Source organism: Falco biarmicus, chromosome 2 (genome assembly GCF_023638135.1).
Source record: "Falco biarmicus isolate bFalBia1 chromosome 2, bFalBia1.pri, whole genome shotgun sequence".
Taxonomy (NCBI): Eukaryota; Metazoa; Chordata; class Aves; order Falconiformes; family Falconidae; genus Falco; species Falco biarmicus.
Genome location: NC_079289.1, coordinates 7440445 through 7458028, shown reverse-complemented (window position 1 = coordinate 7458028; position 17584 = coordinate 7440445). Strand labels below are relative to the sequence as shown.

The window sequence follows — 17584 nt, the reverse complement described above, 5'->3', positions numbered from 1 at the left end:
ACATGTGTACCAAAAAACCACCCCGTTCCAGGCTAAAGCAACGATGAGCTTGTAAAGTCAAGGGGAAAAAGGAAGAGGTGGCGAGAAAGAGGGAAAATTGTTGCATTTCTCCCATTTGTTTCTCCAAACAAGGATGGCTACACAGGAGTATGGCTGCTTTGTCATGAAGGTGAACTGGAATTAAGAATCAAAGCATAGCTATTAATTTATCAGACTGCCCTTTAGCGAGTAACTACCTATACACCTTTATAAAGTTTTGGTTATGGATGACTAAAACCTTTCCTTTTGACAGTACAGCAAACAAATCAGTTTCTTGGAACTTCGTGCTAATCAACTTCATAACCTTGCATTTCTCTGTCAGCATATTATCGATCCGGAACGTACTACTGTAGGTAGGAATGACTAGGAATTGGGTGGAAAGCTTTATTATTTATTATGCAAACCACATTCAGAGGAACGCCAAAAAGTGCCAATAATCTTTTCTAAAAAAGTAAATTTTGCATGACTTCAGTAACATATTTTCAATACAGGATTCCTGCTGGTTTACATGATCAGATGCAGCCATTACCTTCAAGCAACTTGTAATAAATCAACATAATATCCTTTAGCAGGAGGTGAAATTGTAATGTTTCTACTCTATAATTAAATGCTACAGCATGCATAGGGTAATCAAAGTACTATTTCCACTGATAAAGCACCTTGGTTTGTAATTTTGCCTTCTACTGAAGTTCGTCTTACCAGGACAGCTTTGACTTTTCTTGTGCATGATGATAGTAAAACACTAAAAAGATCATAAACACAGCTGCTAAAGCTCTGCTGAAAATCGTTATGTTAAAGATTTATAGCTTTTTTGCATACTCCATGGCAGACTAACAATAACTTTAAAATATCTAGCATTGTGAAGTGCGCTACTATATTTTTCAAAGACACTGCTGTGACAGCCTCTGCTGACCTCCTGTAAATTCTGAAGCACAAGGAAGATTCACTTTTGTGTGTGTTGACAACTGTCCTTACCTGTTTACCTCTAGTAGTCTCATTTTCTGCAAAAGCTGGAAAAAAGTTATTAAAAACTCAGGTGGAGCACTGAATTCTTGTACTAAAAGGGCCCATTCTTGTTACTTGGCTCAGTTTCTTGATTAATCTAGATGAGTACATAATACTGATGTGCCATTACTGAATCACATTAATTACAAGTGCAGCGCACAGTTTTGATCTATTAGTGTAGCAGTAAACAGTGTCTTTTGAGATAATGACAAAATGCAGTGTCTGTCTCTAGGATGGATTAATAATAGTGAGACAGAAGATGTTCTACTTGGCCAAAAGACAAGGAGATTGATGCTGTCACAAACCAAGCATTTTATTTTGACGGCAGTCAAGTTTAACTATCAAAATTTCATACAGTATAGAACACAGACTACATGACGCTTGCCTGCCAATCTAGATCCTCAAGACCCCAAGCCTTTGGCTGAAGTCCCAAAGCTGTTTTGACATAGCAACGTATTTGAGCTTCACAGGAAACACAACAACAAAACCTTTAATCCTGTGACACTGTAGGCCGTGTTCCCAGCAACCTATGTTTTCAGGTGAGTGTGAATGCATTTAGGCAGTGAATATAAAGCAGCTAGGTGCCCGCCTCGCTTTTCCAGAATCCCCACCCTTTCAGGAGTGGTGATGTAAGAATACAGCAGCAAAGCAGCTGCGGTACCCGTTCAGTACAAGCACATTGTTCTGAAGTGCCGTATGCGCATTGTTCCCTACTCATACAAGAATAATGTTTTGTATGTACCTGGCAAAGCGGGATCTGTAGCAGCTTCCAATCTCGTCCAAAACACCTGAAGCAGTAACGTATCAAGACTGACAACTACTTTTGGCATTTGTAAACTTTGCAGGCTGCCTGGTTGATGAGAGAGAAAGTGGGTTCCTTGGCAGGTTGAATAGCACCTTTCCTTTTTTCCATTCATAGTGTATAATCAACAACCAAGCAGCATTTAAATTTTTGTGATTAAATTAAGAAATTGAGCTGGAGCTGTGAAGAGCCCCCTTCTCCTCTCTAACTGAAGGGCAAGATTTCACCGGCTTTTAGACCTACACAGTTGGAGCAAATAAATGTGTGTTTATTTTCAGAAATGTTTTCTGTCTGCATTTTGTTGTATTGCACGCTGAATTGCTAACATAAAACACTGGGTTTTAATAAACATTGAATTCCTATTTAGCTTTAATAGGCTGCTTTTATTTAAAAAAAGCAATACAGTTTGTATTTTATGCGTTTACCTTTCCTTAGTAGCATGCATTTCTACACGTTACAGATTCAAGTTCTATTCCCTAAGTCTGCAAAGCTGTCTAAACCAAGACCACCATGACCCCAACATTCTCCTAATGGTGGTGCTGAAGCACAGATAAATTACGTTTTTTTTGGAAAAAAACCCCAACCAACCAAAAGCCTAGCTAACAGACAGAGGTACAGACGAGTACTTTACAGACTAAATACCCAACTTACTTGTCATCACTAAAATTGTCAGGTTTAGATCCTTTAGAGTAGCATTTGAGTAAAAAAAGTTTCACCTCTATGTCTTCACCATTGAAGAGACAGGATTGTCTACTAGCAAGACAATTAACACATATATAAGCAAACTTTTTTATAGCTCTTGATTTTTTATAGCACATCGGAACGAACAGTCCTCTGCAGCTTGCAGAATAGGATATTGACAGTACCACTTCATATAATGCTTCTTTCATAATACAAGAAGCGACTTTAGTATCCTAGAAATGTACAACTACAAAAAAAAGGAACTTTAAAAAAAATAATTCTTCATGCTCATATGCCTCACTGGAGAGATTTGACTTGGCATCATGAGGATACAAGCACATGCTAATGCAACCTGTTGCTATCATATTAATGACTTAATGAACAGTCCTAGAAGTGTACAGAAAAAGTTGACTTGCTGTTCCCCACCCCCCACCCCCACCCCCCGCTGGTGATTTAGATTTAAGGGATCAGCCACACTTCAGTTAGGCAACGCAAGCATCCAGGTATCACTGCCACTTCTACCACTGAATTCTGTAAGTACCTTCTTTCCTGAAGTAATTTTCAGTGAATAAGAAACAAAAGAATCCTTTAAATTTACATAATAACCTGAAGGCAGAAGTTTAATTTGAAATAGAAAGTGACATTTGACAGCACAAAACCAGAACAGCAACAGAGCACAGACTGTCAAAAAAGCTACTGTGTTCCTCTTCCAGGTTTCACCCCCACACCTCTAATTATTTTTTTTTTTTTTGACACTAGCAATTAAAAAGCCACCTTATTTTGTCAATTTTGCAACCATTAGCATCCTGAGAGGTAGTATATCTTCTACCCATGTGTTGGGAGAGTTCATCATCTTCTGCCATAAGGCAGTTTCGTCTGAAGTAGAATCCATCCAGTCTACTGTAGTTCCATAGCTTTTGCCTAGAAAAATGTCAGGTTTAAGAGAAACATTACTTACTGTGCTGCAGAGTTGAGAGCAGACAATCTAATTTGCCTGTCTTCTAAAACATTTTCATCTCCTCAGGTAGCTGACCCTAGTACTTTGAAGATCCAGTTCTACATTTTTTCACTTGAACAATTCTGTCAAATACAATTAATAACAGTTTCACATAGAAACTTCATCATCTTTCTCCAGGCTTTTTTTTTTTTTTCCGTTGTTATCCTTAGTCTTTTTGTCACAATCCCAAGGAGAGGGATGTATGGGCAATTAACATCTGAAAGGTCTTAAGAATAAAACAGGACACTGACTTTGTACTGAAATACAACCTCGGGTACTCTAAAATTCAAATTGAGATTTGCTATCCTAATTTGTATTTTAGGTTATTCTGGTGAACCATGCAAGAAATTAATTTGGGACAAGTAATTTTTCCTTAGATTTGCTTGAAAAGACTCCAAACACATCTTCCCCTCAGGCCCTCAGGGGACAACGAAAGGGAAAGCATACAATTCTTCCACCTGCACATCTTATACTACCCTTATCCTAAAAACTTGTTTGCACTTTTAAGTTTTCCTATCCAATGTCTTCAAATCTTATAATGCATTCCTGATCCATCCTTTAAGCTCCCCAACCCTGTCTTTCTACCACATACAAACTTACGCATGCAATAAGTAGGTAAGATGTTATCAACATTTTGGGTGCAGGAATAGCATATTCTTGTACTTCAAACAGTACCAGATACAATGTATGGCCAGGCAAAAGTTTATTTCTAATATCCTAACCCTCATAACACTACTATTTACATTTCTTCTGTGCTGAAGAATAGGTAAGTTACTGAATGAAATGCTTTAGTAAATAACTGAAAGGCTGTTCAGTGATCTTTACAAAAAGAAAAGAAATAGAAAAGGAAAAAAGGAAATACTGTATTTTGTAAATTAAGGATTATTGTGTTAATATTCCAGTACCTGTTCCAAGGCCTATCCTGAGACCTCCCAGAAAGTGGTTGGCTAGTTTGTTGTGATCCCAGACTGTGAGCTCTACACAGGCTTCTTTCAAATCTTCTGGCCTAAAGCCATCGTAGACCATGGTGTGGTTGAATATTGGGTTTGTCGTTTTTGTCACTGTTCTTGTTTTCTGTCGACTTTTTCTGCTAGTATCTGGAAGAATGGTACTTCAAAAAGAAAGTGGTGTCAGTTTGCACTTGCACAGCATGGCCTGCATTAAACATACTGAATAGACAAAACCTACTGATTAACGCTGTTCTTTGCATGTTAGAATATGGCTGAGGATAAGATGCTTTATCATGAAGTCAAAGGTCATATTCTCAGTCCCTTCCAAGAAACACTGCCAGCGTGTACCCACCCTTGAGCTTCAGAGGGTGGAAGGGAAGGCAAAGTCAGGTGGGGAAGAGGCACAATGAGTTTATTTGCTGTATGATCAGGAATGGCGCTGAAACCCTTTTGTTGCTGACACAGATTTCCCAACCATCTTGTTATTTTTGTCTCTTTACATTTTAAATCTGTATGTGGAAAGGAAGGAGAATAAAATACAACTGTGCTCCCTTCTGTCTCCTCCCATGATTTGCTAAGCTAAACCATACTCTTGCACAAACACGCTTTGTTTAAATGCAAATAAAAGCAGGCACAATTTTGACTAGCCCTTCCACCAAGCAACTGAGCAGACAAGATAAAAAGAGTAGTGATTACACTGGAAGTCCTCCCTGTGGAAATTTTACCTGGTGATATATACTTAGCATCTTGAAGCTGTAAGCCCTGCAGGACAATTTACATTACAATAAAGGAGAATCAGAACACAATTAGGTGTTTTTTTATTTCAATGTAGAAAAAAAATGAAGATAAGATTAGAAAGCACAACAGTAGCGTTATTAGGCCACCATGTTTGGTGACTTCAGTTCTTACCACTTAATAAAAGAGTTGAGCCTGTTGCCTCTCAGAAGGGGAAGGTCACGGCATTCCTTCACCCAGATGTGGACCTCACCAGTAGATAGAGACTTCTTTCCTGTAGAAATAAAACAAAACATCTGCCTAAGCCTTGTAGATCCCTTTTAAAGGTAACTTCTATGATGTAGCAGTTCCTGCCCATCTCTAGAGATGGTACTCAGCCTAGACTCTCATTATCTCACGTCTTCATTCAACATCCCTCTCTGTACTCTGGAAGCTGCAGTCTTCATCCCATCAAAGTACTGCAAGATCACCTCATGTCTGTATTCCTACCGTGACATTTGTTCTGTTACAAGTAAACAAATACGCACTACTGGTCTTCTCTTTCCAAGCCTCCTAGATAAAGAGATCAGCTTGTCTTCAGTCTATGTGATGATAGTATTTATCGCCACTTGTACTTTCAAGTAAGCTCCTTTGTGCTCTTAATGTATTTAATTCTTATTGACTGACTGGCTGGATTAAAGACCTGACCTGGCTTCACTCTCAGATCAGCCAGTTACCAATTGCCAGACAAGATTAAACCAAACAGATCTATAATAAGATATAATTATTCTATAAATTGCTGCATTCTAAATACTTATTGCCATTTTCTACTTCTAATATTGCTTGAATTTAGTTTGTTGTCATTGTTTATTTAGCAGATTACAGCACCTGCCTGCTGATTTAGAGTCTCTAAATTTATTAGTGCGAAAACAGAATTTTTGTTACACATACGGACTGCATTACAAATCTAAAATTTTAACAGTGAGGTGATTTCTTCTGTAGTAACGTCAAAAGCAACAAAAAGTCCTAAAGTGATCTTTGGATCCTAAACTGAATTCATGACCAGGGTGACATAATCCTCTAGGGGAAAAAAAAAAAAAAAAAAAAGTTTTACTTTTTTGTTAAAACAAGATGTCTGAATTGGGTGAAAAACATCAAACAGCTTTAAAAAAAACACCAAAAAAACCCCACCAAAAAAAGAACAAAAACCCCAAAGGCCTGACAAACCCAAACAAAGAAGCAATGCATACCTCCAACAGGGTGTGGGACATACTGGAGGGCTAGTTTCATCTCCCCTCTGTTTTCTAGTTTAAAAGCCATTGTTGAAGTCTGAAATAAAAAAAAAAACAAAACAAAAAAACCCAACAAAATCAAAACGAAAAAAACCAAAACTCAAACCTTGCAGTTCACGCACAGACTTTACTATACAAAATTTTCCACTAGAACAAGCTTGACTTCCACATGAGGCAACTTTTTTCTCTTGTTTCCTTAGCCATAAATCTTCCCTCTGTTTACAGGACATGAGAGATTTTAGGGCATGTTTAACCACTTCACAGTGCCTCGAATACACAGCTCTTCCACTAAAACAAAAAAAAAAGACCAGGAGAGGCCAAAAGGCTTTGAGGGTGCATCTTTTCCACTGTTACGCACTTATTTAACACTAGAACATGTGCTCTTTCAGTCAGGACACTACTTCTTTGTGCAACAGAAAGTGTGCTTTTATAAAACAAATTTCTGTAGGAATGATTTGTCTCATTTAATGCAATCTAAAAATCAATCTCAAAACCAAATCAGCTTCAAAAACAATTATCTTTCAGAAAGGCACAAGAATATGTCACTTCTTCATAAAGAGTCATGGACCACCTGTAGATGGAACACGACACCTGTTTTCCTGGTTACATTTCTCTACCCAGAGCAGTTTTAAAATGAAACTACAGTGCTAAAGACTACCGTGACATTCCTGTTTTTTTTCTACAACTTATTAAACTTTGGATTAGTTAATTTTGGAATGAATTAATGAAGTAAATCCAAGCGGAAGAAAAAAAAAAAAAAAAAAGAAAAGGAGAAAAACAACAAAAGAAACCAGAACTTCTGGCAGTGGCTTAGCTAAAAGTTTAGATGTTGGCTGAAACTCAGTAACAAACAAGAGGCACGCAGACACGGAAGTCATTCTTGCATCTGATGTTAAAATGTTGCTGCACTTGCTCAGTATTCTCACGAGCTTTACTACATATTCAGGGAAGAATTGCCTTCAAGTATCTGTTGCAGCAACATGATTTAAGTGAAAAATACCTTGAAATTCCTATTCCTTAGACTATGAGGAAGTTTTTCCTACTGTAATAGCTACCTACACTAGACTAGCAGAAACCTTAGAACTGTATGTTCCATTTACCAGTAAAGAGGTATTTATGATTATAACAACACAAAAAAAACACAGAGCACACAAGACCGGCCTATATAAATAATGACTTGGTTTTGCACTTACACAGTGGAAAACACAAAATAGCTAACCCAGCCTTATTAACCTACCCTTGGCTTGAGTGGAAACCAGTTGATCTGCTTGTTGGATTTATCATTCCAGTCCCAAGTTCCTAAATCCAGCTCCACTTCACCAAGGAAGCTATTCCTCCCAAAGGTATCATTGTGCCAGACAGAGATATTAAGACTTTGGTTCTTTAGAAGATCCTTCTCAATTTTATACTGCCAGGAGGAAGAAACAAAAAAAGGATAATTAAAACAAGCCGGACTTTTATCAATGCTGTGTCTGAAAGTGACAGGGTTAGGAAAAACACATCTGGGTTCATACAACCATAACTGCTCACTTCATTTCAGAACAAAACTCTCTTCATCCTTTACTCTACTTCCAGCATCTTAAACTCATAATTAGCGTATGTTTGTTTGCAAGAAGCATACAACAGCGAGTGTTCTCAATGCTGTGTCCAGAGTACACTGTAGAGTTAACCTATCAATGGAAGGACATAGGTACTTCTAGAGCAATACATCTCATCTTAGATGCTCTCAAAAGAGGTGTTAGACCTGTGCCTAAAAGTTAAGCTTCCTCATACTTCATGCATGCAGTATTTCATATCCAGTAACAGTTTGATAAATACCCGCAGTATTTCATTATAGACTGGATTAAAGGTTTTCTTTTTGACAGAGGTCTTCCGTTTGCCCAGCTTGTATTTCTCTGGAAGCAGGTACGTCTTTACATACCTAAAATTTAGACAGGCTTGTTAGAGGAGCAGAAACACAATCCTCTCCAACTTCCCCTTCTAAAATACACAAATGTTTGCTTATAAAGTAGAAGAAATGCACTTAACTAGCCATTATGTTGTTCAGCTTGTTATGATTAAGAAATGGAACAACAGTGGTGAAATATAACAACAGTTTCTGAAGTAGGGCATTAACATCCTTCTACCTGGGGGAAGTCTGTTGAAATACCTCCTCAACACATAAAAATACAGAATATTTAATTATTTAATTGAATTTTTAAAATTATTATTTATATCTTTAATATAGTATGCTTACATATCATATTTATAGGCTCTAATCCTATTGAAGACTAAAGCATGATTTACCATCTGGAAAGCTGAATTTTAAAAGAGAATTTTGTGTTCTTAAAAGTTTGAGCTTCCCATGTTAATACATGTACCAATTTATAGTGGCAATTCTGTATTCAGTTCAGAGTGGAAAACCACGTAAAGACTGTTCATTTATTTATTGGGTTGTTTACTCCAACAAGTTATAGCATTTTTTCCAATCTCTTTTCTTTTTCATGTTATAAGAAAAGCTTCTATTAGGAAAAAAATATATTCTCTGTACTTACGGGTCTGAACGCTGTCGCTTAACATCTGCCATTGCCAAGTCTTTACACTGGCAAATAAAAATGTGGAGCTCATTCAGCTGTTCTACATAATCAATAGCAAACTGAATGTTCCCCTTCACATCAACGTTGCCAAAGTCTGCACTATAGATGCTCATTAGGCTTCCGCTCACCTGTATCATAGAAGAGGAGTAAAAATTTCCAGGCTTTGCATTTCATCAGATACTTCAAGATTAGAGGAGAAGTTATACTCAGAATTCAGACAGCAAAGAAATCAACTGTGTCCCTTTAGATGTAGTAACGAAACGTTAATAGACACTTTTATACAAGCTTCTCAGGAAGCAGATTGAAAGTTGTTTATAAATCAAAGGTGTTAGGCCAAGTTTTACACCAAAAAAATTTGAAAGTGCATTGCATTGAGACAGAAAAAACAAAGTGATAGGATGCTGCCAGTCTGGAGATTGCCTGTGATCAGATACTTGAAATATCTCTTCAGCTGATCTTCCTTGCAGAAAGCAGAGCCTAAGAGTTTAAGACAGGCCTTCTGCAAATACTGACAAAAAGATTAGTGATAAAGCCTAAATGGCTTAATCATATACCTAAATAAAACACTGAAAATTAAACACTACATATAAGAAAGAGAAGGATGTAAAATTTTTTTTAATGTATCATTCCCCAAAATACTACCTTTCCCCATAAAGTCCACAAGCTAATGACTTTTGATTAGCTAGTTCACCGACTTCATTATGCATCCCACATACCAATACTGTCTCTTGCTTTCACTTATTTCTTTCCCCTTTCTTCTTTTTGAAATGTTTGTTCTATATAAATTGTTCCTCACTTTCAGCTACAAACATACGCTCTTAGGGTAAAAGCCTCTCTTTGTTCAGTGTTTATTGAGTACGCTGCACAGTGGAGTCCCAAACAGGCTCCTATATGTTACTAGACAACAACAAAGTAAAACTGATTTTACTTATTTGTTTCAGGCAATTCCATGCAAGGGTTCACATAACAGAGGGAAGGATGGACATGGAGATGCGAAGGGAAGACAGATAAGAGGAATAAGAAGGGATGCAAAACAACACTGAAGAGATTAGCAAAAGCAAAGTGCCGTTAAAACAAGGCTTTGGTTTACATACAGAGGATAAGGAGGCCATGCCAGAAGAGCCACTAAGATTGGTTAGAGAGCTGGGGCTCTTCTTGATTCTGCCAAAGGAATAACTGCTTTCTGATGTTGTATCTGTCTCTCTGTCATCGCTCTACAAAAACATCACAGAAAGAAAGTCTGTGTAGGCTCTAGTCACAAGGAACATTAAAAAAAGAAACAAACAGAATTTTAATGCAGACAGACTCAGTGAAAACCTGAATTTTAATCCCTTTGTAGTGCAACACGAGTAATTAATATTTCTCAAATTAGGTCATGTGCTTAAAAAAAAGTTGAAACGGAATTTTTCCGATGGAAAGCCCACACTGAAATTTTTTTCAAGCAATAATGCAACCAGGTTTGTTTTTTGGTTTTAAATCTCAAATAGGAATGAAGTAGTACAAAGTTAACTTTATTGGTACAATTAAACTCAACTTCCCTACTTCACTATCACACACATAAACTTATGCAAGTGATCATGCTCAGGTTTCTTACCAGCCCCTTTCTGTTACACAGCAAATACTATCAGTTCTGTGCCCTCTATCTTGAGGGCAGCTAGGTGGAGGGTAACATGCACAGTAGAACAGCACTGGATATAGTGAATGGCTTTTGCAAAAAGCCTTTCTTGCAAGAGGGCAAGCTTTCCATCAGGGAACTGCAGTTTTGGTTTACTTGGTCATTATCAGGTTACATGCTTACAACCCTGTTCTGTCTCAATGCTATCATGGTGCTAAAGTATCAATGCTTTACTTCCCTTGTGTGCTTTGGCATCTTCCTATGCAAGCAGAAACATCATCTCCCTGTTGTATTTCACCTGTGAACAATTTACAAGGCTTCCCCTCTCCTCTATACAGTTTTGAACTGTTGCCACAGATCTACTAACAGATGCCAGATTAGTAATCAATTTCTATACACATAAAGAAAATTAATATTTATAGAAACAAATATCTATAAGCATTTTGAATAAGTCTTTTTATAAAGATTCATTGATTGTGGCTTATCTGGCTGTGTCCACACTGCTAAGCAAAAGCAGGCCAAAAGGTATGGACTGACTAATGTCCATCCTACCTAGGGCAAGGCTCCTTGAGAGAAAACCCGTTTTGGTGAGCACTATTTGGGACTGTCCAAATAAATCCGGGGAGTGAAGTTACGGTTGAGCAGTGTGGATAATCAGTCCTGAAACATGGACTCTTTGAAAGACAGGAAAATCCTGAGCCCTCTTACAGAGGAAGGTTATATGGCTTCCCTAAGACCGTTTTAGCTGCTGTCCACACAGCACATCGGCAGAAGAGATACAGGACTACGCCCAGCTCTGCTTACTTTCAGCCCTGTCCTTAATTTACTCAGAGCCTGCTCTCTGGCTGGGAACAGTCAAAGCTCTTCTCATGAAAGTTTGTGGAATGTCTGGAAGTTCAGAGACAAGGAATTATTAAGCACTGGGGTGACTACATGCCTCCAGAACATGTTACACATTTTATTTCTTTTTTATTATTTTTTATTTTGAAGTTAATTCCAAATGTTAAATAAGGATATTGTTACTATTTACAAATAGAGAACCCTCAATTTGTTAGGCTGGTATCTCTTTTAAGCAGAAGGAAAAGACAATGGTACTTAAGACATTTCTTTGTATTTCTTCTTTAATTAGAAAGCATGATATTATCAGAATTCATTATTTTAAAATAATTCCAGAACTGAACTAGCACATAGAAATGAGTGTTAATACTATTTGACTACATTGTATCTACAAAGCTTATTTTTAACCTGTTATTTCTACCAGATTTATGTTACCCATTCATTAGTTTCCTGCTTCATGTTGGCCAGATGGTACTTCGGTAATGATAAACTCCAGAATCAGCACATGGTGTGTATATATATATATATACACACACTGTATTTTTATAGATATACACTATTTTTTGCGTATATATACATATATATGTGTGTGTGCATGCATTCGTATGTCATGTAATACATCCTGTGCTGTGAGCTTGGTAACTTAAGACACTATTGGGACTAATGACAATTTACAAAAATACATTTGGGGGACAGAATAAAGAGATTTGGGTCCTGACAATTTCTTGGAATATCAACATGAACTATCCCCAAGCCCCTTCTGCTGTGACCAGATTGATTACATATAATCCTTTAGCTTTCAAGTATTTGTCAGACTGTTTCATTCAGAACTTGCATGAGTAAGCTTGTTAACGGCTTCTTACAGAGGCTGGAACTGGTTGGTTTTAGATGCCCAGATACTAATTTCAGACTTGTTTATTATGCCACCACTAATGCTTTGAAATGCTAATCTTTTGATCCATCCCTGGTGCAATGTTAACAGTCTTAGAAAAGCTTTCTGTGCATTCTTCTCAGCAGAAGGGACATTAGGACAGTGTAATTTTAGAGATCTTTAACTGAAGAGGTGTAATTCATAGACACTGAATGGTTTTAAGTTCTGCACTTACAGTAGGATTAATCAAACCTGTATCACCACATTTTGGTTATTTCAGACTTTAGGAGGGTGTAGGGTAAGTCAGGGCACAGTATATTCCTGATTCTGACCCTTCAGTCCTTTTAGACATGTTTTTAGAAAAATGATCCAAAAGATTGATGCTTATGCTGCAGTTATAATGGGAAGGGCTGGGATAAGCAGCAATTCTTCATTTTACAGTACAGATGCAGGTATTTCTGTGGTATCTATGCCCCAGATTCCTATGTCCCATTTAAGACTGTGTCTACTAATACATATCCTCATTGTCAGGGCTGGGGTGTTTGTACCACCACGTACTAACAGCTTAGGGGAGGAGGAGTTTTGGATGTACATTTGCCATACAAATTCACATTCATGCTATGGCACTCAAAAAAAAAAAAAACAAAAACAAAAAAAACCCAAAAACCAGAAAAGAAAGAATCTGTGGTGTTATCCAAGTTCAACAAGGACGAGGTATTTCCTATTCTCCAGGGCTTTCTGTTCCCTGTGACCAATGGAGCTACCTCTTTTAGGCATTTATGGCAGAGGTTTGTGCTTGGTCTTAACACTCTCCACTTTTTTTTTTTACTGTCTGTTGGGGACTCATAAAACCAGGCAATTCAAATCATTTATCACTTTCAGACTTCAGTGACATTTTAAGAGATTTGACTATGGCTTCAGAGCTTATTCCATGGCCCCCACAATGATAATTATAATTATTACCAGCACAGTATGTTCTTGGAAATTCTGAAATTTCACTTACACAGAGTTAGCAGCCTGGTACCTGAACCTACATCCCTAAGAACACCACCAAGCTAATAGCCCTCTGAGAAGTGTTACCAGATGGTGACTTTCTTACAGTCTTACACACTCATTTTAGATTTTAGGCTGTGAAGAAAAATGTATGCACATAATTATGTTCTGAAGGGGGCGGGGTGGCAGACCTGTTAGTTTAAGGAGAGAGAACGCCTTTGGGAATAACAGCAAGCATTCACTACACTTCAGTCTCCTAGATAAAACATGCTCTGTACGTTGAGCTGTACAGTAAGAATAAACGTCTGGTTACTGGACCAAAGCTTTTGAAAGGTTAATTAGCCACAGGTTGTTTGGGATCATCTTGTGATCATTACGTCACAAGCTCAACTCCATGCCATCATCCAACAGCAAACTGACGTGGCAGACCCTGGAGAGCACTACTTGACAAATACAAAACAAAAGTACACAAAAGTTTTAGTTATAGTATTGCAGAGGTGGAACTTGCCTCTTCCTGTAGGAATGATGGTACTGACTTGCTCAGTCCTTTGAGTTTTTCAGGATTGGAAAACAGCTTATCAGGCTGTGAAGGCACTGTGGAAACTAAAGAGCAGCAATTCAAAAGGCTTCAAAAATACATTTGTACATCAAAATTATTCCGTAACAGGACATGGTTAGAAACAAACAACTTCAGATGAAATACATGCACATGCACAACCAGTTTACAGCTTCGATGCAAGATTTACACACACACCCCCCATAGGACCCAGAGAAGCTCTCATTAAGAAGAAGAATCTACTTTGACACCTCCTATAACACTGACCAAAGAACTTTGGCAGGAGCAGAAGCGTTTACATTGCTTGACATGATGTGCAAGCCTGGGTGCTGCAAGCAAATTCTGATGAAACATGACGAAGAAAACATTTTCAGTTTACCTTCTAGATTTTCTTCCTAGAACAAGGACAAGTATACTCACGCACTAAACCATACCATTGACATTAGAATCATCACAAGGTTCTTGGCAAGAAGTTCATGTACAAGCCAAACACTGTTCTTTTATTTGCTCAGTTTAATTAATTGCAATAAGAACATTTGCTTAAATCATGCAATTTTTAGACCTGAACAAGGAAGTTTCAAGTATTCATAGTACATTATAAGATGGATGTCTCATTAACGATGCATTTTTTTGCAGCCTATCTCTTAAACTTTTGTATACCTCTACTGAAGATCACTTCTATGCTCTTTCACTGTACAAAGCTTAATTGCACAAAGTAGCCTTGCAAAAATTCAGTTTGCTGTATGCCCACAATTCTCAGAATTTTTCATGCTCTAACCCCACTTACATTTAATAATGCACTAAAGCTCTATATCTTTGGACTGGGTACACCTTGTGAAATGCACCAATACTGAATATCACATGACCGATAATTTGGCAACAAACAGCCGGCTACAGGGGCATGTATCTATTGCATAAAATGAAACACTGCACACACCATGGGATTGTTTGCAAGCTGTGAGTTAAGCTTTTGCAAAGCTTTTGCTGTTGAAGCTCAAATAATGATCACCAGTATCAGTTATTGTCAGTATGCAGTTAGATGCAGTTTCCCCATTGAGCAAGTATCTAGTGCAGATGTAGAACTTGTTAGCTGTTAAATAAAAAAGGATTTTTAATGTATTAGTTTAAATATCAGTGGAGGAGTCTCTCCATTGTCTACTAGAAGAATGCTGTTACTCACTTCCTGCTGCATTTTCATTCCTCTCTTGATGCTGATCAGGTTTTGGACCTGCTCAGTGCAATATTGGCAACAGTCACTCAGTAGCACAAACAGCTTTGCAATGTTATAATATTTGCTTCAATATATTTTATATGTGGGAAGTTTTTTACTTCCCCAGACCCCATATGTTTCTGTGTTTTGCATCATTGTCCTCCTTTGAGGAGCTGGATCACAACAAAGGTAATGTGAGTGTACAAGCTAAGCAAAGCAAGAAGATTTTCATGAGAACTTGCCTTATTCTGTCTGTACAGCTATCAGTTTGGCTGTTTGTCATTTTTTCAAAACTTCCCTGAATAAGTTTAACTCAAAAAACCTCCACCCTTTTCAGATAAATGTCTACACATTCCATATTGAATGTAAAACATGCTTTCAGTAGTGGCCTTCCTTTGAAAGCAAAGTGCAGTACGGTACTTAAGTCTTGTTAATTTACTGGACACTGCACCCATACTATTATGCTACTATCATCCTATCTATACTATAGGCCACTAACAAGCAAGATGCTTTAAAGCATCTAAAATATGACAATAAATGCAACTGTGCACAATTGCTTTTTAAAACTGTAGTGCTCCAATGCAGTTAATAAAGAATTGTGTTACATTATACCATATTCAATGTTATTCAATGGTTTTCTATTGTGTTCATCTTGACATGTTCTTAGAACAGATTTGCTTTCATTTTGCCTAGGTTTGGAATTTCTAAAGGTATACAGAAAAATTTAACAGTAAGGCACCTGTAACATACTAATGGATAGATGATATCAACAGTAGCTGATATCGCAGTTCACCTACTGCTTAGAGTAATTCTACTTTGCTGATTGAGACAGGGATTATAAGAGAGGTTCCTTTCCAGCTGAGCTGTTCTGAAGGGTGTTTTGCACTAGCCAAAGTCATCTTGCATCTTATAACAGAACAGATGAACAGACAAATTCAATATTTACTCAGGCCAAGTTTTTCAACTGAGCTAATGTTCAAAGCTCTCAATGATTTCAGCAACTTTCATAGGTTGAATGACCAAAGGCCAAAATAATACACTGGTAGGTGGCACAGAGTTTCTACAGATATAGCAAGACATAACATAAGTATATTCCTTAAGAATAAAACAACACAACAAAATTCTACAAAAGCATTATGTCATGCTGATGTTAATCAAAAGTGCAATACAAATCTTGGCTTAAAAAAATTATAATATAATCCTTCCCTAGCAAATAGAGGGCATTGAAAAAACAACAAACTTCCATGCAGATACAAAAGATATTTACCATCTTCAGCACTAAGAGCTAATTCTTCCTTTGGATTATTTATTTTTCCTTTATCTGCGCAGAAGAAAAGTAACACATAGTTAGAAATTTTGCTGTTCAGTAAGATAAAATGGATGGCAGATGGTAATCACAGAATTAAGAGTAATGAGGACAAAAAACCCCAATGAACCATCAGAGCCATGGGAACGGTTAAATTCAAGAGATGCTTTCTACTTCACACACTACTTCAAGCCTACGTCCAAGCAGCAGTTTCATGTTGACAGTTTCTATCACTGTACTGTTGCAACGATCAATGTTAGTACATACCTAAAACCTAGAAACCAGTTAGAAGCAAGCAATAGCATGAGTAGTATCAGAAGAGTAATTTGCCAACAATAGCCAACATCTTTCAAAATCTACACCTCCACGCTTCAGTTTACAAATGTAAGTTTATGTCTTCCCCATTAGACATGAGATAAGTATGAAAACACTCGGAGGCAGCATGAAAGGAAACAGGAGTAATAATTTGTAAGAATTCCTAGAGGGCTACAAAGGGAAGTCAGGAATTAATTTTAAGTACAATCTTGTCTCACTGTACTCTCTTGAAGCGAGTTTGGTATAATAACTGCAGGAAACACAGGTGAAACTCTACTAAACTAAGATGATTTTTTTGTACTTCCACTGCCTACTAATTTGACCCAAGCAAGCCAGCAACAGTGGCAGGTGTCGCTCATTACCAATTTGGATAGTTGCCAATACTTCCACTATTGAAAAACTATCCAAAAAACAGTTCATCACTGTTCAATGCAGTGCGTTTTTGGAAGATGTCTGCTTCATAGACTAGTGTTGTTTCAAAAATTAACACAAAGAACTGAGAACTACACTGTATGAGAAGAGAACACAGTTCTATAGCACAGTCTCCATACAGCTTATTGAGAAACAAAGACAAAACCACTACTTGGCAAAGCTGTACGGAAGATCAGCATGAACATTTTAAGCCAAACTGCAGATCATGGGAGACACATGCAAGCTTTGTGCTCACTTGAGGTGGCTGATGGAATGTCCTCTAGACTTTTGGAAGGCATTTTCCTATCTGCACTCCTTTTCAAAGCCATCAAAACAGGGTTTATTTCTTCTTCTGAACCTGTTACGAGACAAAACACATGAACACTGCACATACAGACATGCCATTTTAAGCAA

General features: G+C 37.4%; 1 protein-coding gene across 4 annotated transcripts in view; it reads right to left on the bottom strand.

The window, feature by feature from the left end:
* Positions 1–547: 547 nt before the first annotated feature.
* The window catches only part of SYTL2 (synaptotagmin like 2), a 64528-nt gene continuing 47491 nt past the window's right edge, over positions 548–17584 (bottom strand). For 3 of the 4 annotated variants that reach the window (XM_056329019.1, XM_056329018.1, XM_056329016.1), the window contains 12 exons: positions 17427–17528; positions 16406–16459; positions 15109–15156; positions 13881–13975; positions 10151–10270; positions 9015–9184; positions 8299–8401; positions 7718–7888; positions 6439–6517; positions 5384–5483; positions 4430–4635; positions 548–3448 (listed from right to left, as the gene is read on the bottom strand). In XM_056329019.1, coding sequence (XP_056184994.1) covers positions 3303–3448; positions 4430–4635; positions 5384–5483; positions 6439–6517; positions 7718–7888; positions 8299–8401; positions 9015–9184; positions 10151–10270; positions 13881–13975; positions 15109–15156; positions 16406–16459; positions 17427–17528 — 1394 coding nt within the window. In that variant the 3' untranslated portion in view covers positions 548–3302. The remainder of the gene's footprint in view (positions 3449–4429; positions 4636–5383; positions 5484–6438; positions 6518–7717; positions 7889–8298; positions 8402–9014; positions 9185–10150; positions 10271–13880; positions 13976–15108; positions 15157–16405; positions 16460–17426; positions 17529–17584) is intronic. The other variant, XM_056329017.1, reaches the window with a different exon arrangement.